This window comes from Fukomys damarensis, unplaced genomic scaffold, assembly GCF_012274545.1.
Source record: "Fukomys damarensis isolate Sample0158 unplaced genomic scaffold, DMR_v1.0_HiC HiC_scaffold_33, whole genome shotgun sequence".
NCBI lineage: Eukaryota > Metazoa > Chordata > Mammalia > Rodentia > Bathyergidae > Fukomys > Fukomys damarensis.
The window spans coordinates 56,079,093-56,100,228 of record NW_022900945.1 but is presented as its reverse complement, the minus strand read 5'-3'; the positions used below and the strand labels follow the sequence as shown (position 1 = coordinate 56,100,228).

At 52.3% G+C, this 21,136-nt stretch overlaps 1 protein-coding gene across 5 annotated transcripts in view; it reads right to left on the bottom strand.

Moving 5' to 3' along the window:
- Adar (adenosine deaminase RNA specific) overlaps positions 1 to 17,061 on the bottom strand; it is a 22,518-nt gene extending 5,457 nt beyond the window's left edge. The window contains exons 1-12 of one of the 5 annotated variants that reach the window (XM_010643928.3): positions 16,796 to 17,060; positions 12,820 to 13,116; positions 11,684 to 12,744; positions 9,277 to 9,460; positions 8,710 to 8,858; positions 8,045 to 8,183; positions 7,644 to 7,834; positions 2,060 to 2,285; positions 1,689 to 1,860; positions 1,206 to 1,299; positions 493 to 615; positions 149 to 282 (exon numbers count right to left, since the gene is read on the bottom strand). In XM_010643928.3, coding sequence (XP_010642230.1) covers positions 149 to 282; positions 493 to 615; positions 1,206 to 1,299; positions 1,689 to 1,860; positions 2,060 to 2,285; positions 7,644 to 7,834; positions 8,045 to 8,183; positions 8,710 to 8,858; positions 9,277 to 9,460; positions 11,684 to 12,744; positions 12,820 to 13,116; positions 16,796 to 16,825 — 2,800 coding nt within the window. In that variant the 5' untranslated portion in view covers positions 16,826 to 17,060. Of the gene's footprint in view, positions 1 to 148; positions 283 to 492; positions 616 to 1,205; positions 1,300 to 1,688; positions 1,861 to 2,059; positions 2,286 to 7,643; positions 7,835 to 8,044; positions 8,184 to 8,709; positions 8,859 to 9,276; positions 9,461 to 11,683; positions 13,117 to 16,791 lie in introns of all 5 variants that reach the window. The other 4 variants (XM_010643930.3, XM_010643929.3, XM_033758209.1 and 1 more) reach the window with 4 other exon arrangements.
- Positions 17,062 to 21,136: the final 4,075 nt, after the last annotated feature.

Sequence of the window (21,136 nt, the reverse complement as noted above, 5' to 3'; positions counted from 1 at the left end):
GGCTGGACAGCCAGGCCCTCAGCGTCCCTGCGCCACCTGCCCAGGCCCTCCTGCCCTGCTCACAGCCTGCGGACACCCCAGGGGAGCCCCTCCGGTTCCCAGCCGGCGCCCCCTCCCCGGCGCCTCCTCTCTCCTGTAGGTCACTCACCATTCTCCACCTTTGTGCGGAGCTTGCCTTGCTTGGGATTCTCGAAGACAGGGTAGTGGCGAGAATTTGTGCTTTCCACAGCCCGGTCACTACAGGACTTGTCGAAGAGAGCGCCATCGCCACACGGGGCGGTGCTGCAAAGTAGGGCTGTCCAGTCAGCAACCTCCCTCTGTGCCACCAGGCTGGCTCCCCTCCACCTTCCTGGGGCTCAGAGCAGCGGGGGGAAGTGTACGGAGCCGTGGGCTGTGGCCACTGGATGAGGGCAGGGTTAGTGGCCAGGATAGCATGGGGACCACTCCTGGGGCCCAGGGGGCTGCTCTGGCAGCAAGAGAGGTGCTACAGACCTGATGTAAAGATGAAACGAAACAGACTTTTTTATTTGGAGTTTCTCTCCTCCCCTAGCAGGCTCAAATATACTATCCTTTGCAGTCTGGGAGTTGTATTTCATTAACTCGCTGTAGAGAAACCTGCAGAGACAAAGTGTGGTCAGGAAGCTGGGTTCCACCCCGGGGAGAGCGGCCTGTGCCGCTACGATCTGACTACTGAGCCCAGGGAAGGCAGAGCCGCACAGCGCAGACTTCCGGTCCCGGGGCCTCCACAGTTCATATAGCAACAGCAGCCTCTTGGGTCTGTCTGTTTCTGTGGGGGGAACGCACTATGGAGGTTATGGGGACCGCAAAGAAAACTGACTGAAGCTTTACAGGAGGCTGTTGCTATTCCGAGCTTCTCCTTCCACACAGTGAGGATGAGCTGAACCAGGAGAGGTGGGCAGCGTGTCCGGGCTGTCGACAGCTCCTCAGATGGAGGTGAAGGTTGCCCCAGCCCCAGACGGACACGTGAGTCTTGAAGAAGGGCACGAAGTGGAGTTAGCAGAAAAAGGCTAAAAAAGGGGCTAAGGGGATGCAGCCAGGTGAGGGTTGCTGGCCAGACAGGCTCCCGTGTGAGAGTGAGGTGAAGGGTGCGCCCAGCTGGTGGGGCCTTGTCTGCTGGGCCAAGGCGGGTGGGCAGGGGTGCGTGGACTGCAGCCAGGCCGAGGGGCCACGCTGAGCTCGCTCACCTGATGAAGCCCCTCCGGGAGATAATTTCTGCATGGCAGTCATTGACGGTTTCTCCCTTCAGGCTGAGAGAGTCTCCTTTCACACAGCGATTCCCTGGGAAGGCAATTAAAGCAGAGTGGAGTAACTGAAAGCACATGCTGGCGAGCTTGGGAAGGCAGCAGGGTCTTACGGCTGAGGCAGGGCCAGTCCCACTGAGCAAACCTCACCAACTGACCGCAGCTGAAACAAAGCGGAGGTTATGCAGCCCTTATCCAACATGCATGCAACCAGCTGCTTTGGATTTCAGAGTTTCTTGGATTTTGGAATATTTCTGCAGAGCTTACCAGTTGAGCATCCCTTATTCAAAACTCTGAAATGCTCCACAATCCAAAGACGTTTAGTGCCACCGTGCTGGCACGCAGGGATGGCACAGCGTGTGAAGTGAGGCCTTGCCCCTACCTTGGGCCTGCCAGACTCTGGGAGAGGCACCTAGGAACACGAACCTGTCCCCAAGCTGACCACCACACCCATGTCCTCTGAGTCCTTCTTCATGATGATGGCGGCCAGGATCTTCCGGCCAAGCAAGGAGGGCTGGAAACTATTGGTGAGGGTGTTGAAGCACCGGTGGCTCAGCATTGCGATCTGGTCGTGGAAGGTGCTGCCAGTGAGCGGGAGCTGTGGGGACAGGCAGCACAGTGTCAAGGCACGCAGATACCCGACGCTGAGGCATCTTCCCCTCTCACCTCAGCGTCCTGTTACACGCTGCACGGCGGCTCGTGCTAAAGCCTAGGCGCAAGGCACGTGACAGCAGTGACCCGGTTATCACAGGGCCTCCCACCCCTGGAAAGATAGCACCAAAGGTAGACGTCTTAACTGTCTTTGGCTGTGCATCTGGGGACCTGGAGAGGAGGAGCATAGTTCTTCTGAGACTGGCCCCTGTCACTGGGGTTACCTCTGTGAAACCCATGCGTTCTGCCTTCTCGTTCTCCCCAATCAAGACACGGAGGGCCGCGTCCGCTGCTTCCTGCTTGCCTTGCTTCTTGCTGTGTGCGCAGACGGCTGGAAACCAGCGGCCCCCAACTTTTGCTTGGTAAACGAACCTTTGGGATGAGAAACAGGATGAAGATAGGCACCAGACCTTGACAGCGAGGTTTTGCTCAAGAGGCAGGAAGCGGAAACAGTGAGCTAAATCCCTGGCCCTAGTTTTGCTTAAGAAATGGCCAGTCTTGCAAACATACGGACCCATCAGTCTTGCAGGTCAATTTCTAAGGCAGTATTTCCCAGATTTGGGGCATGAAGTGCAACAGGCTTGAACTATTACTTAATATTTTTCTCTAAATCAACTCTCTAAGAACGCACACACATTTAAAAAGGAAATTTTGTATCATTACTGTAAATGGGAAAGTGGTACCACTTGAAGGTGGCTGTAAAATGGAATATGATACAACCGTGTTAAATTCTGACTAGGTGTGGCACTGTACCTGTGAGAACTCTCAAGCCTGTCTTCACAGTAAAGATCGAGGAGTACCAATGAGATTCTGAAGAACTAGCACCGAAGATGGGCTTTCTTCCTAAGCAGAAGATGGGAATACTCTCCCCAGCTGAGTCACTCTTACTTCACGCACTGATTTTTAAAGGACCCAAATGCATTGCCTTGCCTGTCTCCTGATTAGCTCCTGAAGCCTGAAGAGGTCCTCATGTCAAGACGAGCTGCAGGCCAGGGACCAAGCTGTCCTGGAAAGTTACTCTGAGTCCTGGCAAGCACATGGTGGACCCGGGGGGACCTGGGGCTCTGCTGATGGATGCAGACGGGGGGCGGGGAAGTGCAGACACAGGAAGGGCATGAAGGAGCCAAATAGCTTGGAAATCTGCCACACAAGGTTTCAAGAATCCTGGCCTCCAACTAGACCCTAATGCACTGGTGGGCACCCAGCTTCGATGATTATCCTGGATTTTAAGATTATATGATTGCAAGCCTTTAGGGTTGTGCTGTCCAAAATGGCAGCCACTAACCATAAGAGACTACTGTGTTTAAACAGATTAAAATTAAATATGATTAATAATTCAGCCCTTCGGTCACAGCCACACTTCACATGCTCTATAACCACATGTGGCGGGTGGTCACTTTTTAGCAGAATGCGTTAGGAAAGTGACAGTAAGTAGGAATAGCTGCTTTAAGAGGCTTGGCCAGGAGAGAGACAGGGAACTGAGGTGGATCCCGGAAAGATGGTCCTGTGCACAGATCCCGAAGACCCAGGTGGGAGGGAGACGCTGCTGGAGCAGCAAATGCAGGACCAGAGCAGACAGGACAGAGGGTACAGGGCCCAGGGGCGGGAAGTGCTTCCCTCACACCTGCCACGGACATAGCTCAGGAGGAGCGGGATGGCGAGGGTTATTTCTCTTAGGACTGCTGCTGCTTTCTCCAGTGGGAGGGAAGGTTATCAGAGGGACTGAGGTTTTGGTGGGAATCTGACACCAAGATCCAAAATGGTTCTCTCTGAGTAGGAAAGACGATCTGTGGAGATGTTAGGAAAGGGAGGAGTGTGAGGGGGCCAGTACCCACCACACAGAGCTTCCCCGCTCTCCTGCTTCTGTGGGAAAGCGCCAGGTGACCCCCAGGCTGGCCATGGACAGCCCCTGCTCACTCTGCCCTCCTCCCCCTAGGATACACAGATATCTCCTGACACCCACGGGGGACAAGGTCCAGCCTCCCAATGGTACCCGCACCAGAGGATGCCACGTCCTTTATGGAAGACGGTGCACTATCTGCCGTGACCCGTGCCACGCGCCAGCATACTCAGACTCGTCTCTGGACACCTGCAGCACCCAATATGGCGCAAGTGCTCCATAAGCACTTGTCGTAGTGCATGGCTTAGGAATAATAATAGGTCTGCCTGTGCTCAGTACAGATGGAATCGACAGCCTGCGCTCAGTTGAATCCACGGACATAAGGCCAGCAGCACTGTGTCCTTTGCCTCGAGCCCTTCCTCCCTTGGGCATCCGTAAGGGCTCAGCTCGGCCCATGCTGAGGGAAGCCCTCCTCGTCCTGAGTGAGGTCAGGCCGCAGACCTCTCTGCCAGGCCACGCAGCCCTCTGTAACACTTATCAGATGAGAGGTTGCACACTTCTGTGTGACTCTGCTACTAACAGACAGAGGCACTCGGGGAATCCAGGAGAGGCCAGCCAGGCCTCCAGGAAGACAGCGACTTAGTCTGGAGCACTGATGCCGAGGTGGGGCAGTCAGTGTTGGGCTGGGAGTGCAGCTTCGTGGTACAGCACTTGCCTAAGCATGGGCAGGGCCCTGGGTTTGATCCCCAGCCCTGCACACACAGGAGAAAATAAATTACAGGTGTAACCAACAGAGCTTAAAGATGGTGTGGCTGAAGGAGGTGGAGGGCACGGAGGGGAGGAAAGGTGACCCTCAAGGTTTTGGTCTAAGCATTGAACAGACAGTGATCTCATTTGCTGAGACAGAGCCGACTGCAGGAGAAGAAGTGAAGGAGGCAAAAACCGGGAGTTCTGCTTCGGGCTTGTCACGCTAGAGAAGTCTGCCTCAGCAGAAGTGACAAGAGAGTGTCCTCCAAGAGGCATCTTGAGTGTGGAGAAGTTCTGGGCAGGAGACACACGTAGCTCTTGGACTCCAGCACTTGGAGTATCAAAGTCATGAATTCAGTCAAAGTCACCAAAAGAAAGGAGAAACAGGGCCCCGCAGCACACAGGAGGGAGGAAGCCACGCGTGCTGCTGCTGTGATGGGCAACAAGCAGCCTGGGCTCCCAGGAGCGCGGAGGCCGGTGCTCCATGCCCACAACATACTGCATGCTGCCCACACGGTACTGTGTTATGATCCGTGTCTGCTGCACACTTGGGAAGAACGTTTTCCTATTTTACATTCTGGGGAGGGAGGCTGAGGCAGGAGGCTCGCAAGTGTGTGCCCAGCCTGGGAAACTTATTCTCTGTCTCAAACCCCGCCTGAGACCCCATCTCAGAATAAGACATGAAAAAGGGGTGGGGGTGCAGCTCTGTGCACAGGGCTTGGGTCCAGTCTCCAGCAAAGGAGGTTCTTCCATCCCGAATGAATGACCGACGTCAAGTCCCAGGAAAAGTCTTACAGGAGATCTCGGAGAAGAGAAAGAAGAAATGGACTGAACATGAAGAAATGAGCTTAAAGCTCAGGGTGGAAGAAAAATCCACAAGAGCAGCAGCTGGAGCAAGACTGTGCCTCTCCTTCCCAAGTGGCTCCCACTAGGGCAAGCGGGTGACGAGGGCCTCCTGCGGCCCTCTGCGCCGAGGGTTCTACACCGGGCAATGCTAACCAAAGGGCTGGTGTTCTTGAGATGTTAAAGGCTCTACCTGCCAGACCAATAAAGAGCAGCAACCCAAGAAAACCCAACCAACCAAAACAGAAACAAACACTGCATGAAGACGAACAGGGAGTTCACAGAAAAGGACGTGCAAGTAACATACAAACACGAGTGGCGTCACTTACTACTGAAGACATACGGAACCGGATATTGGAGGGAACACTGGCACATTTGCAAAATTTTCAAATGCTTATGAACATGTGATGTATGGTGGCATTATTTATAAGCAAAGATTTAGAAATAATCCAAGCGCTCCTCTGTGGCAGACCACCCCACGGATCATGGCCAAAGCAGGCTGTGAAGTCACCCCACAGTGAGCTTGCTTTGAGAAGTGAGTCTGACCAAAGCCTGCATGACTAGATAACACGGCAGCCGGGGGCAGAGTGCCTCACACCCTAATTCTGTTCCCAAATGAAGAATGCTTTGTCTCTTCTCTTACAAGCCTCACCTGCGTCAGCAACGAGTCCCTGGCAACCATACGCAGGCCTTTCACGCAGCCCCTCACTCCAACTTCACAATGATCAACCGTGTCACCAATAACTACCCACGGATTTGGCTGGCCAGAGCACTGGTCATCCCAGTTTCCCCGTCTCTGGCTCTTTTCTTGCCTCGTGTCATCGTCGTAGCACTGAGCAGGAGCTCGGGATCTGCTGCAGGGCCTCCGATACCCATCACAGGGACGGCTTAATGAGATCGCAGTGAAAGTGTGCTCCGTGATACTGCTGTGTAATATGCGAGCTGCCAGGCAATGCCTGAATGCACGCTGTGTTGTAAGTGTGGGAGGAATGCGCTTGCCGTGTTTGTACAGATATGCTCAGGAAAGATTCATAATCACTTAGGGTGAGGGGATGATGACTTCAGAAGGTGTAAACAGGAGACTACGGTCAGGCCAATGGGAGACTGACGGTGAGTTTTTGTAGTTTTAATAGTCTATTACCTATATAAAGAATTTAAAACAGAAAAGTGTATATAACCCGTGGCCTAGAAATTTCACTCCTAAAAATGTACATTGTGGTTTTACAGTGTAAGCAAAGGCACACGGTACAAGGACATTCATGGAGAAGGGTTTCTAGCTGTGTAGCCAAAACACCTAAATGTCACTGGAAGTTGGTGGAATAAATTGTGCTGGGGTGGGGGTGGCTTCCAAGGTAACAGCAATTCTCTACATCTTAAAACTGGATTGTGGTGCTTAGAGATCCACTTTAGGAAAGATCTTTCATGTCTCTTATTTAATAAGCAACCCCCTCCCAAGGCCTTCACGTTAAGCTGCATCTTCAGCTATCTCTCATTTTTTATGTAGAGACAGGGTCTTACTAAGTCCTGAAGTTACCCAGGCAGGACTGAAACTTGTAATTCCTCCTGCCTCAGCCTCCCAGAGTGCTGGGATGACAGGATGCACCACCATGCCTGGCTTTTAATAGATAATTGTACAGTGAGTGTTATGTGGCTGTCGGGCTGTGCATGCTGGGTGGTGATGGTGCAAGAAGCACCGAGGAAGCTGCACAGGGTGCAATGCGTAGCGCAGTGGCAGAGCACTGCCTAGCATGAGGCCCTGGGTTCGACCTGTACGATGACCAAAAAAAAAGGAAAGAAAGAAAGGAAAGCTGGGTGTGGTGGTGCACGCCAGTAATCCCAGCACTTGGGAGGCTGAGGCAGGAGGATCGCTGTAAATTCGAGACTAGTCTGGGCCTACACAGTGAGTTCTAGGTCAGTCTCAACTACATAGTGAGACCTTGTCTCAAAAAAAGATAAAGAAAGAAAGGAAAGGTTACACATAGAAATTTCTAGGCAGACTTACAGTTAACAGAGGGTGGGAGTGGGAGAGAAACTAGAAGTCTGGGATAGAATTAAGATTTTTCACTACACTTTATCAATCAGATTGAATGATTTTTCTATATACTCCTTCAAAACTTCATATTAATTTACAAGATCTGACAGGATCATGCTGGCTGCGGAGTGGGTACTTTCGAGACAGCTCATTCATGCCTTCCGAGGAGCTGTGCCCACCGGCTGACGTGTTTACTTCCTGGCCTCCTGTGCCACGGCTGACAGCCTCTGTCCCAGGGTGCGGCCCCTGCCCGGGACAGGACACTCACTTTGGCTCGTGCGGAGGTCCTGACTGGTCAACCAGCTTGAACTCGGCGGCGAAGCCGTGTGAGCGGGCGTACTCCAGCAGGCCACCCACGGGGTTGGTGTTCAGGTACCTGACAAGCTCACTGACCCTCCGGATACTGCTGGGCACCCCAGACTCTGAAGTCTCCAGCGATTCCGAGTTCGCACTTTCAGACTAGAGAATCAGCCAAAGAGAAAGCAGAATCATGTCAGGAAACCGAGGGACTCACGCTCAGCCACTAAAAACAACTGGGAGCAGGGCCGGAGATTTAGCTCAGTGGTTCTGTCACCTTCCTTGTAAGCACAAGATCCTGAGTTCAATACCCTGTACCAAAAAAAAAAAACCAAACACAACCGGGAACTTCTGAGCAGGAAAATGCCCCACCTGGTTGTCAGCCACGCTGGTGGCTTCTTCATGCAAGGCCTTCATGGCTTCCTCTGCTGCCATCTGCTTTGCCACCTTTTTGCTGGGGGCGCTCACAGTGGGGAAAGTTTGGGCCCCCACTGCAACACAGTACTGGAACCTGACAGGAAATAAGGAAAAGGGCAAACTGAGATGCGTCTGGCTCATCAGGCTGATGGCCCCTGCTACCTGACACTTCACTCAGAGCCAGTGCCCCTCACTGCCTCCTGCCCAGTGGCTCTCAGCCTGGCTAACAACACCCCCCACCGTGCAAGTATCGCCCTGACTTCAACTCTGGGAACCTTCTTTGTCCCTGTCTTTTTTTCCCCCCTTTCTTTTCTTTTGGTGCTGGGATTGAACCCAGGGCCTTGCACATGTTAAACAAGGACTCTACCAGGAAGCCACAGTAAGCGCTAGAACCTTCTCTGACACATGTACGTCCCTACCAACAGTGACCTCCAAGCTGGGAGCCTCACGAACGCTTGGTTCTTTTAAATTCCTAATCTCAGTCTCTGCAACCAGGCCCTGAGGGGCCCACAGAAAAACTGCGCACTAAGAAATCTGCCACCTCTGAGGAGGGGAGGAGGAAAACGTGTCTGTCTTGCTTCCCGAGTAAACCACAGCAGAGACCTGGCACACAGACATACTTGGGGTCGTGGGCAGGTCCTTCTTTGGATAGGAGACGGAATTCACAGGAGTTCCCCAATTTGTGCATACACTCGAGCAGGGTTGTGACAGGGCTCTTCCCAGAAAACAAGGATGAGGCTGAAGGGGTGGGGGGCTGGGGTTCTGCTGTCTGGAGAAAACGAGACAAGAAGAAAAAAATAAAACAAAAAAAACAAAGCTAAGAAAACACTCGTCAGTCCAGCACAGCAGAGGAGGTGGAATGGGAAAATTTCTTCTGCACAGCACAATGTTGGGGGATGGCTGTCCAGAGGAAGGGGCCGACGGGGATTTCCGAGGTGTGGTGGGAAGGGAAGGCTACTCCTAGAGGTCTATGGCCCTTCGGGTCTCTTTCGGACACTGGAAATCCAGTCAGGTCGGGAAAGGAGCCAAAGAGGAGCCAGGTGAGGCAGAAAGGCCAGCTGGTGAGGTACGTGCTGCCCAGGGAAGGCTGTGACTATCCAGGCTGGGAGCCCTTCCAGGGCCAGTTAACACCGCCCCTTCCCAGACATCAACCGTGAACTGATGTCCCCAGGAGGGCAGACACATACCTTCTCTGACTCCACCTCTGTGGAACAGAGGGATAAATCTTCGGGCTTCCCACTGTCCTGAGCTTTGGCTTCCCGAAGCAGAATTGTCATAGCTTTCATGGCTGCATCCTGCTTTGCCACTTTCTTGCTGCCAGCTTCAGCTGGGGGAAACTCTCGGCCACTGATGACAACCTGGTATTTAAATCTTGGTGGAAAGCAATCAGATGTGTGAACCCAGGCTCAACCTGCCCTGTGCTTTTTCCAAAGCAATGTCTACCCACAACGTTCTGCTGCACTAAGGGTGTTTTGACTTGCAGAAGAGACGGAGAGCAGGCCCAGGAGCTCCTATCACTTCGGAAGGTCAGCCTGGCCCATTGCTTCATTTTGGTAGGGGTAGGGATGGAGATGGGGAATCAAATCGGGGCCTCATGCATGCTAGGCAAATACGTATGCTACCTCTGAGCTACATCCTCAGCCCGATTTTGTTTTTTTAAATTACGAGACAGGGTCTCACTGAGTTGTCCAGGCTGGCCTTGAACTTGTGCTCCTCCTGCCTCCACCACACCAGTAGCTAGAATTATGGGTGTGCACCACTGCCTGGATTGTAGCTTCTTTTGGGAGCAAAGCAACTAATGACTCTCTCCATATAGCTCAGTGGAGCAAGCTGAGCAACAGGAAGGCAATACAAACCTTGCTCAGGGGAAACTTGCTATCCCTTAGCTATAAAATAAAATAAAGTCTCTATAAGAAGTGATGGGCTAAAATCATCATCATAGTCCTGTAAGCAACTAGGCCTCCAGCCTTGAGCAACTGTGGCACACTGGCCTCCTCAAGGGAGACCCAAAGAAAAGGGCTGGGGTGTGGCTGAGTGGTCAGGTGCTTGCCTAGCAGGCACACAGCCTTGGGCTTGACCGTGGCACTGCAAAATGTAGCAGAGGTACTGTACAGCCCAACCTCATACATCTCACGCCTGCCCCTTATCCGAGACCTGAAGGGGAGCTGGACGTGAGGGGAAGAGCAGCAGGCTACTGAAGTGGGGTGAAGGGACCCTAACTTGCCGGGGAGCACATCACTTACAGCTTGTTTTGAATCATCCTAGACCCCAAATCTGAGATGAATTTTCCTTGTTATACACAAAACCAAAAAGTATTTATTCTAGGCCTCTGGACTAGGCCTAGGCCTCTTTTGTTCAAGCTGCTCAATCTGTTCAGCTTTTTGATGGATCTTGAGATTTCATTTATTAAAGGAGGTCAAATTTCTTATTTCCTAGGTCTTCTGAAATACTTGAATGTGGTATCAACTTTTCTTATACCTGACATCCAAATAATTACTAAACACAAGATCATGGCTCTCCCCCAACCATGGAGAGCACTCAGGGAAAGAAAGAGCACGCCAGCCACCCAGGCTCTTCCCGAGCAGGGACAAACCAGTCCTGGACCTGCTAGCTTCTGGGCTCACACACCCCCATGCTCCACAGTTTCCCTGCAGTGGCAACTTGGTGCTGAGAATAGTTAGATGAGGAGTCAGGGCCACAGACGGGACTCCTTACCCAGAGACACAAGCCTGCACGGACACAGGCACGTGCACAGGCACACACATTTCAGCCAACGATGGACCACACATACGAGAGTGGTCCCGCTAGATGGCACTGCCTACGATGGAGCTGTCTCAGTTTGTCTCCATGACGTTTGCTTCACGAGCACACCCGTTAATATGGCACAGGACCGTGCAAAGGTGGGTGGCATCTCCCATCCTCACTGGTTCTCTGGCTGCACCCTGCCACTCAGTGTCAGTCTCTGCCAGGCCTTTCAGCAGTCCCTTTCTGGGCCCGGCTGTCTGTCCCCTGATCTGGGACCACCCAGTGCAAGGTTCGGCTCGCCATCTGAGTTGGGGAACTGATTCCTCAGCTCAGGAGCAGCAGCAAGTGCTGGCCCACCTATCTGTGAAGAGGTGGTGTGTAAAATTAGAACTGCCACCTCTAGCAGCAGCAGGCAGCCGTGCATGCTCTGCACAGCCTCTCCCTGCCCACTCACTGGCAGCACAGCCTCCCTCATTGTGTACAGCCTGCCCCAACCCACCTGCTCCTACACTTGCCTCAGGAACTTAGCTTGGAGGGGAGGGGAGAGTACCCAGGAAGGGTGGGCGGGGTTCAATCTCCATCACATCTGGACACCTTAGGAGGCAGGTATGATACAGATGCATGCAAGCCAATCATGTCTACAGAACCTCCTCTTTGCTCAGCCACGAAGCTGGCCAAATCCCTGCTCATCACCTGGAGAAGGGCCAAGAGAAGGTGATTTAGCCAAAAAGGAGAAAAACAGAAAAAAAAGGCCACCAAAGTGCCCTGCTCACAAGTCAGCTGAGACTGGGTCCAGAGTGAGTGAGTGCCTGACCCCAACCCGAGGCACAGCTCCTGGTGGTCTCTTACCGAGGTTCATGGGACGGTCCGCTCTGCTCTATGAGGTGGAACTCACAGGTCTGACTAGTGAACTGTGCATACTCTAACAGCCCGCTGACGGGGTTCTTCAGCTGGCACTCTGTCAGCTTCTTGTAGGATGAACACCGTGGCAAGCCAGGGCTGTAGAAGGAGGGCATCTCCATGATGGCTCGAAACTCACCTGGTGCTGCGCGGATACTGTTCAAATCATCTGGGATGTCATCTGTGGCCCACTGGCCATTTTCAAAGTCCACATACCCTGCTTTTGAAGGGTTACCGTGATAGAACGGTGGCCTCAGTCTCATTGGTCTTGGTCGGGCCTCTTCTCTACTTTCTAGCTTTACGACAGGCTCCTGCCCATTCTGCACCTTTGCTGTGGCCACGACCTTGTTTGAAGCATCTGATGGGGCTAAGTGACAGGGGGGGAGTGCGGCACTTTTTCTAGGCTCGGAAACAGCAGGTGGTGTGGCCGCAGGGACACTGTGCACGTTTCTCCTGACTTGCATCCTCTCACGCTTCTTGTCTGTCAGGTGCCATATGCCAGGTGTTGCCCCTTGCCTGTAGACATCCCCCTGCCTCTCCAAGTCAGTCAGCACTGTATTTACATCTCGGGCCTTGGTGAGGCCAATATTTTTAGCCAGATTCAGGGCAGAGGAGTTAGATACATTGAACAGGTAGGCACAGATTTTCTCCTTGATCTCAGCCATGTCAAAAGGCTCAGGAGGATCTTCTAAATCAGACTTGGAGATTCTGTCCTCAGCTCCCAAGCTGGGCTGTGGGTTTGGGGCTCCTGGGCTGTGAATGTCTGGTCTCACTGCTTCACCAGGCTCGTTCTGCGCCTGAACTGAGGCTGCAATGCTCCATAAAGGGGGTGTTCCTGCCCCCCTTCGCAGCTTACCCTTCTTCGCCAGGGAGTATAAAAAGTGATTGACTTCCTTCTTCGGCACCCTGAGCTTCCTGCCCAGATCACGTGCTGTGGTGGCTGACTGTTCTCCAAGCTCTTCCAAGACTGCTAAGATCCTTTGCTCCTGATCCTGGCTGATGCTCAGGTCCTGGAATTGTGAGGAAATCCCATCAATACCTCTCCATGGCACTCTGCTGCGTGGTGAAGGAAACTGGGATCCTACCTGGAGCCTCGGCCTTCTGAAAGGTGCCGCCCTGGGGACACCCCTGATCTCTAGTTGCCCGCCTCCAGCAGGGGGTCCTGGATACCCTGGCCGGAATCCGGGGAAGAGTCCTGGGAGGAATGGTGGTGGCAGTGGCAGTAATGGTGTCTGTTTTCCAGGCAGGGGCACTTCTGGAAGCCGGCCCTTGAGAAACTCTATTTGCTGGAGTTGGAAATTGTTAAGGTATGATCCTGGCCCCAACGGCTGCTGTGTGGCCTTGCCATGCTCATTGTCCTGGCTGGGGTGGGAACGGTGTCCCTGTGGGACAAGATGCAGGAAAGAGAGTGAACAGGGCTGCGGTGGAGGCCCCACCAGCCCCCGCCCCTGAAGCTGCCCGACGGCTAGCTAGCATGAGAACACCCACCGAAGCACTGCCGAGGGGCCACCAAGGGGCGTCAGAGCAAGAGGCAGAGCCCACAGGGCTTCCAACAGCACCGGAGGTTTGGCTCCCTCAGCACAGCTTCTCCATGACCTAACTTACTCTCTCAACAGAGTTCAGGGAGTTGAGAAGGACCCTTTCTATCTACTCCCAAAAATCCTCTCGTAAAAATCAGGAAAACACATAAATAGCTTTGAAAATAAACAAAAACAAATCTATGAAAATGGCAAGGGAGTTAAGGATCTAAGGAATCAATGAGATCAGCCCTACTTAAGGCAGGGTGCCAACCATACAAGCCCTCTTGTCTCTAAAATCTGTCACCCGGCTTGTCGTGGTAGTGCACAGCTAGGATCCCAGCACTTGGGAGGCTGAGGCAGGAGGACTGATGTGAATTCAAGGCCAGCCTGGGTCTACCTAGTGAGACCCTGTCTCAAAAATATACCCCCCTAGGCCTGGGGATTTAACTCAGTGGTTCTGCCTCCTGCCTCACAAGCATAAGGACCCAAGTTCAATCCCTGGTACCAAAAAACAAAAGAAACTGCAAACTGTCACCTGGGTGACCGTGACAAAAGAAGAAGTGTCAGTTACTGAATGACCCTGCCCCCACTCGGTCTCCCAGGTATAAAGAAAACAGCAGAATGATCTCTGAAAGGAAGGGCTACAGGACCTCAGAGACTCATCTGCTTGCCACTGGCATCTGGGAGGACCAGCACTTGGTTCTAAGGAAGCTGGAGGGTTTCCTTATAAACACGGCACACTGTACTGTGTGGTACCCAGGCTCACTCAGATGCGTGCAGCTGGCAGGGTCTATTTCTGCCCCCAGCGAAGCCCCCCTTCCCTGGCTGCCTCCACAGACTGGCCTTCTGAACTCTGCTGTTCCTTCACCTTTCTGCCATGTGTTTGGCCAGTCCAGTTGCTCCTTCAGTGCCACTATTACTCTAATCCAGACCACCACCAAGTCCTCAGATCCTGAACCTCTCTTCCAGTGTCATGAAGATATTCCGCAAAGGGCCAGGTAGGCCTGCCATTCTAGTGCAAAAGCAGCCACATATGAATCATAAAACTTTACTTACAAAAACAGGTAGAGCACTGGATTTGGCTGTGGACCATAGACTGCTGACTCCTGTTCTCTACGACTTCACTCCCAACTCTGCTGGAACCTGCTTCTCATGTGCACTGTCCCACTTCTAATTCTTCTCTATTTGGCTCCATACACCCCTCACCCTGCCTTGAGCAAACGGTCAGCCAGCTTGCTTTCATCCACTTCCCAGCTAAAGTAGCTTTCTTACGCAACTCAAACCTAACGGATCTCCACTTTGTGCAGAAGCTCACAATCTGAATTTCCAATTACCTAGCTAGATATCTGTCTGCTCAGATACCCTGCCATTATCTCAAATGCCACATGTTCCAACCCAAATTAACCATTTTCCTCAAAGGTAGCCCCTCTCCTGTTTTTATTACTGTTGATGGCATTCTCCTCCTCCTGGGTTATTACAGCTAAAAACGTGAGTTATCTCCGCTGCCCGCCTGCCTGCCCCCATCCCCATGGTCTGACCAGGTAGCTGCCGAGGCTCGTCCACGTCTCTGAGACGTGTTTTCCAGGGCCAGCCCCGCATTACCACAGAGCTTCCTATCCTTGAACACCTGTGACAACATTTACCTAACGATGGCACACACAGATTGCAGTTTATCTGAAGGGTAATTAATAATACGGGGTGCCCTAGAAATTACGCTCAACCCCACTCCCAATCTCCACAGTACAGTGCTGATGGGGTTGGAGCTGGAACTCACTCTACAGTGAGTGCCAGGGGGACAAGGACTACACCTCAGCCATCTCTGTTTCCCTCACACCTGGTGCCAAGGTGACAATGAACCGACATTTGTCGAATTTATGGCTGCATGAACAAGACGTCCCTACCCCATCACATCTCTCCTTTCTCCTCTCATGCACCCCAGCCCCGCCGTGCTAGGGCCAGAGGTGACACAGACAGAGTGCCCAGTCCACAGAACTTAATTATGAGAACTTTAGGGGTTTTCTGATTAGTCTCAAGTGACCTTGGAAAAAGAACTTTGTTTTGGGCTGGATGGTGACACACAGCTGTAATCCCAGCACTTGGGAGGCTGAGCCAGAAGGATCGCCAGGAGTTTGAGGCCAGCCTGGTCTACACAGTGAGACCCTGTCTCAAGAACAAAACAAAAATACTTTGTTTCAAGGTAGTTACAGTCATTTTCTAGCTAAATAATTTCTAGATTTAAACTGCTACTCTCAGCCAAAATCTGGCAAATATCTGACTGTTCACCTTTAAAAGAAATGACAAAGTTACAATACACTTATGCTGTGGAAAAGTATTCACATAACTTTTATAAATGTGTGATGGATTTAGTTAGGAACATAATAAATAGAATAAAAAAGGCAAGTTGCAAAGTAAATGTCTGCTTTAATCTCTTCTACTATAAACAAATGAGGAACCTCATGAATACACACACACACACATATGAATAAAGAGAGAAAAGAAATGATCCATTAATAGCTATTTTAAGAGGTATCAGAAGTAGAGGGGGCTAGGGGTTTAGCTCCGTGGTGCTGCTGCCTGCCTCGCAAGGGCAAGGTCCTGAGTTGGATCCACGGTAGCAAAGAAAAGTAGAGGGAAGGAGATTATTAATTTTGTGTTCTCTACCCCCTAAAAACCAAGCCCCACTTCAGAACAGTCATGCAGACAGCCGTTGAAGGGTGGTCACTCCCAAGCTTGAGCTCACTTCTCTCCCGCTTATTTATTTACTGAGCAAACTGTGTAACAAATCTTTTAATAAACACTGCCTCCAAATTTTCCCTTTAAACTTTCATATTTCCGATCAAGAGATAAGCCCAGCTCTCTTTATCACCTGGGTACACGAAGAGACACTTTTCCTTCGTGTCTAATCCCTCTAAAAAGGGGCTTTTAAAGACACACACACACACACACACACACACACACACACACACACATTAATGGTACATAACACTTTAAAAACGGAGGCATGATCTGCACTTAGTAAAGCTGACCCTGACTTTGGCGGGCCACACCACAACCAAGAAGCAAAGCACTTCCACTTCCCCACAGGTCTTCTCAAGGCCCCGGCAGGCAATCAGTCTCCTCGTGCAGCCCTGGCACCCACGGTCGGTTTTCCTTCCCACAGCTTTGTTTTCTGCAGTGCCATATGCCTGTGCACACAGTCTCAAGCCTCCAGTCTGGCTCCGCTCAGCACCGCGTATCTGGGATCCTGGCAGCTTCCAGCGCGGCCATTTGTGCTTCCGGCTTTAGCTACACTGAGTAAAACTGTTACGGACTCCCTCCTCCAGCTATGACCAGCTAGCTGGATTTGGTCTCCCGAAGGCTCTCGGGGTGGGAAGGGTGCTGGAAAGGGTCCTCGGCTATGAGCGCACTGCCCGGGGCCGAGCTGGCCACGCGCCGCCGAGGGGAGCGGGGCTGGGTGGAGGCGCAGGCCCTGCCGCCCGGAGAGTGCGTCCCGGCCCGCGCAGGCAGCCCGCGAGTGGGGAGGAGCGGCGCCCTTACCTGCCTCGATTCCATAGCGCCCAGCCGCGCGCATCGCCCCACGCCAGGTGTCTGCGGCAGCAAGATGGCTCTGGGTCAATTTCGGTTTCGTTTCCTTGAAAAGCCGGCCTCCCGAAAGTTTGCCGGGAGGAGGGGTTTGGGCCGCGCCGCGCTCTCCGCCAGGCTGCTGCCTCCCAGCTCAGGCCGCAGGGCCCCACGCGCCCGCCGGCTCCCCACGGAGGCTCCCGAACACGCGCCGTCCTCCCTCTCTCCGCCCGAGCTCTCAGATCGTGTTTTCTTTCCCAGTGTGCTCACCCTGCTACAGACCGAGGCAGGCGCTCCTGGCGAGATGAAGCCGAGAGCAGGGCCGGACCTACAGGAGGCGCTGCACCAGCCTTCCTCCTGGCCACTACGCAGGTCCCCCTCTCCCTCGATCGTCACAACAGCTCTGCCAGGGAGGCTTAAGCCCCTCTACCGGTGTGGAAACTGAGGCTTGAGGCTGGAGCGTTACGCCCCGACACCCGTCACGGGGAAGGCTCCGCTCACCCGGCCACACAGACCTGCTTTATCCCACCTGCAGCTCCGGTGTCCCCTCCAACTGCTCAGGAGACAAACGTCCTTTCCCAGCACCCCCAGCCCATGCTTGGGGCCTCTGTCCTCTCACGCAGCTGTCCTGTCCCTCGTGTTCTCCAGTGGGTGGGCTTACTTTCTGCCGTGCCTTCGCACATTCTGTTCCTTGGCCCAGAATGCACTTCACTGCCAGTTTTTGGGGAAGCCACGTTTCAAAATAGGCTTTGCCAACTGTGCCCTGGGGGGCCTAGCCAGGGAGGGGCCAGTGCCCACACTTCCTAGTTCTGGGCTTCTCCTCGCCCAGCACTTACCCCTACCAGGGTCCTGTCACGTTGTTCTGAAAATGCCTCATCCGATCATTTGACAAAAATGCACTGAGCACACAGCACGTGCCAGACACTGTGGAGGGACTGAGGCTCTGTCACCAGGGCCAGGCCCTGCAGCAGTGTGCTGGGGGGGAGCCACCCCACGCATGTATTATTTATGAAGCTGCCAGGCCCTCCTAGGGGAGGGAACATGGGTTACACGGCTGCACCTGAACAGTGACCCTCAGATAATGACTGGAGAGGTGAAGGAACAGCACTCAGTGGGTAAAACAGTGGTGAACTTCACAGGAGTAAGCTACAGAGAGCAATGAGCACAGGAAAACGAGCTGACCTTGCTCGTCAGAGACATGCCCAGCCTGGGACAGTCCCATGGCGCTCTGATCAGACCAGGAGGGAGAGAAGGCTGTGCACACATTTCTCACTATCCCAGCGGGTACCAGGAGAGGACCCACAGCCATGCCATTTGTGACACGCCGGAGACAACTGCAGAGCCAGCACAGGTAAATGGGCAATGAAGGCGACAGGCGCTGTGCTGAAATGCCACACAGCAACGAAGCCGAAGAACAGCAAGGTGGGTAAGCGTCGGAGCACTGCAGGAGAGAGGCGCACTGGTCCGGCTCCATTTACACAGAACGCACACCTCCCAACCAACAAGCGAGCCAAGGTGCGCCCCGCAGGAAAGCAGGGTGGTGACTGCCAGGGGAGGGGAGGGAGCTGCGGCCGGAGGAAAAAGTGTCCTGGGCGCCAGTGATGCTCTTGTTCTTAGCTTGAATAGAAGCTACACATGGGATGCTTTCAAATAATTCAGTTATATTTTATTCACAGTTCTAGTTTACACTATATTTCACAATTTTAAAACGTTAAAACAACCAACTCTGCCCACAGCACTGCAGCCCACTCCCCGCGTTCTTTTCTCCGCTTGAAGGAACCCGAGGCTGGCCTTACCTCTGCTGCCTTGTTTTGGGCGAACATCTGAAAGCACTTACCTCTTCTCAGGAGTGCTCCGGAACTGCTGCACAGCGTACCGCTGCCCTTTCCCTGTGAATCCAACACAGGATGGGATCCTGGAGCAGGCAGGAGTGACTTCTTCCCTCCAGAGGGCGTCTGTTTGTGCCTCGGAAGATAGTGCTGCTGTCACTTAATCTTAGCAGACTTATTCATAAACCTTTCATCTCCTCACCTAACCACTGTCTTAACTCCCCCACGGTTGCAAGGTGGTGATGTAAATCTTTATGCTGTCGTGGGGACTTCACAAGCTAAATGAAGCTCTTAAAAAAATTGACCCAAAGTAATTTCTGTTTACTGCAGAGATTTAAAAAAATACAGCTGATGAATACAATGAAAGTCGCTGTTAGTCCTCCATCGTGGGTGCACTGGTGCCTCCTCTGAGTCCAGGTCTTCCGGTCCTGTCCCACAGCAGCTGACCTGTGGCTCACCCCAGCCACCCACCAGGACTCATTGGTAACCTCCTGAGCAAGTGAGCTGACTGAGGACCTCCCTCAGCGTTACTGGCAGTCTGGCTTCTGCTTCTCCATGGAGCTGCTGGGCTACAGCTTCCTCCCAGCCTTCTGGGCTGGAACTTTTCCACCTTGGGAAAGAGTTTGTTATCAGGGCTACTGAGCTGGTTTTAGCGCCAATCCCTGCTCTTACTTTTTAACTCTAAATAACTATTAGTCTGGCTTTGTAATTATTGATTTGGTTTGTTATCGATTTTCCGTTTAACCTCACTGCAGGCAGGGATACATATTTACAACAACAGCTTCTGAGTCGGTAATTTCCTGTAACCAGACTGAGGTATACATATGGGCTACATCCTGTCAGATCATTTATGTCCCTATGCTACAGCAGATGTCTGCAAACTCCTTCAGTATCAGCTCGTCTAGGGACACTGCTACAGAAGTGTATTGAGCCTGCTTTTAACATGTGATCACAGAAAATAATAGTTATTTTTAATTACTCTGGCATTATTTTAGAAGACAGTATACACATAAATAGACTCACACTTTCATCCAGGCTCTTAGGAAATACATAATAAGCAATTCATACAGTTGGTAGGCACAAACTTACAGGCTTCCTTTTTTGCTGCTTTTTTTCTTTTTCTTTGGATTTCCTTTCTTTTTATTCCACTGAAACTGCAACTACTCTGGCAACACTCATTTTCATAATTCACAGGGTCTTCCTGCGGTCACTCCACTTGCTCTGCTAATATGCTAGGGCTCCAGAAGGTGCAATGGTGAGGTGTCCAGCTGGTGGAGTGGCGCTCTGCGACTGTATTTATGCTGATGTCCATTCTACTGGGTTAAGCGATCAGCACTGACTTTTGAAGTTATAAGAAAGCAAGAAATGTCAGGCACTCCCAAAAGAAGCAATCTCCAAAGTAGTTTAAGTACCTGTACCCAAAGACGTACAATAAATGAAGGAAAAAAGTGGTGCTTATCAACTTTCTGTACGTGTAGACATTGTTAGGAGGTTAATCATATAATAAAGACTAGGATTAGTAATCAATAATTAATGGCCAATAGACCTGTGTAGAATATCCCAGGTGTACGTACATTTAATCTCATGACCACACCACAAAGGTGGCTACACAACTGTGGTTTAGGTGTCCAGTCCTGCAGCCTTACAGCCTTACACTGCCTGTCCTAAGCCAGTGTGGTCTTGTGCACAGCATGTGGCTGATGCCAGTATGGCTCTGGCCTACATGGAGGCTCAGCTACCGGCCAACCCTGGGGTCCCACCAAGCTGGGACCTAAATAAAGCAGGGAGCTCACACCCTTTCTTGCTGCTTCTTCCTCTTTGTTCCAGCAGGCCCTAGCCTGTGAGTGGCCAGACTCAGACCAGCTTCCTGCCAGGGCGCTGTCCCCATCTGCACAGCTTGTAGCAAGCAGAGGGGACAGTGCAGTCCTGCCCTAAGCAGGGCTGACTGCAGCGGACTGAGCCTGGAGTTCCGTACCGATTCCTGGGAAGCAGGCTCATTTCACTAAGAGCCAAGCTGTCAAATGGCCAATTCACCAAATATCCAATTTATGAAACAACCAATGTACTGAATTTACTTTTTTCCCTAGTCTTAAGTGTCCAGTTTTTATTTTGTCCTCATAACAGAATGTGGAGGAAATGGATCTGCCTGCAGCCTGAGCTGGAGATCGAGGAGGAGTCTGGGAGCCTGAGGGTGAGATCCAGCAGCTTCTGTGGAAGGGTCTGCAGACTTTCTGGGAGTTGGCAGGCAGCCGCTTCAGTCCACAGTGTTCTTTCCAAAGGGAATTAGTAAGGTTTTGCCATTTCTCACTTGTCTTTGACCGTCTTCCTTTCAGTATTGACAAGTTCACAAAATCACTATCCACGCTGAGAACACCCTGCCAAGTCAGAGCAGAAGGATTTGAAGATGCTGGCTTTCAAGACTAGCAGATGCGGGCCATGCCAAGCATGTCTACGGCCACCTGGAGCTCGCAGGGCAAGGAGTGGCTGCTCCC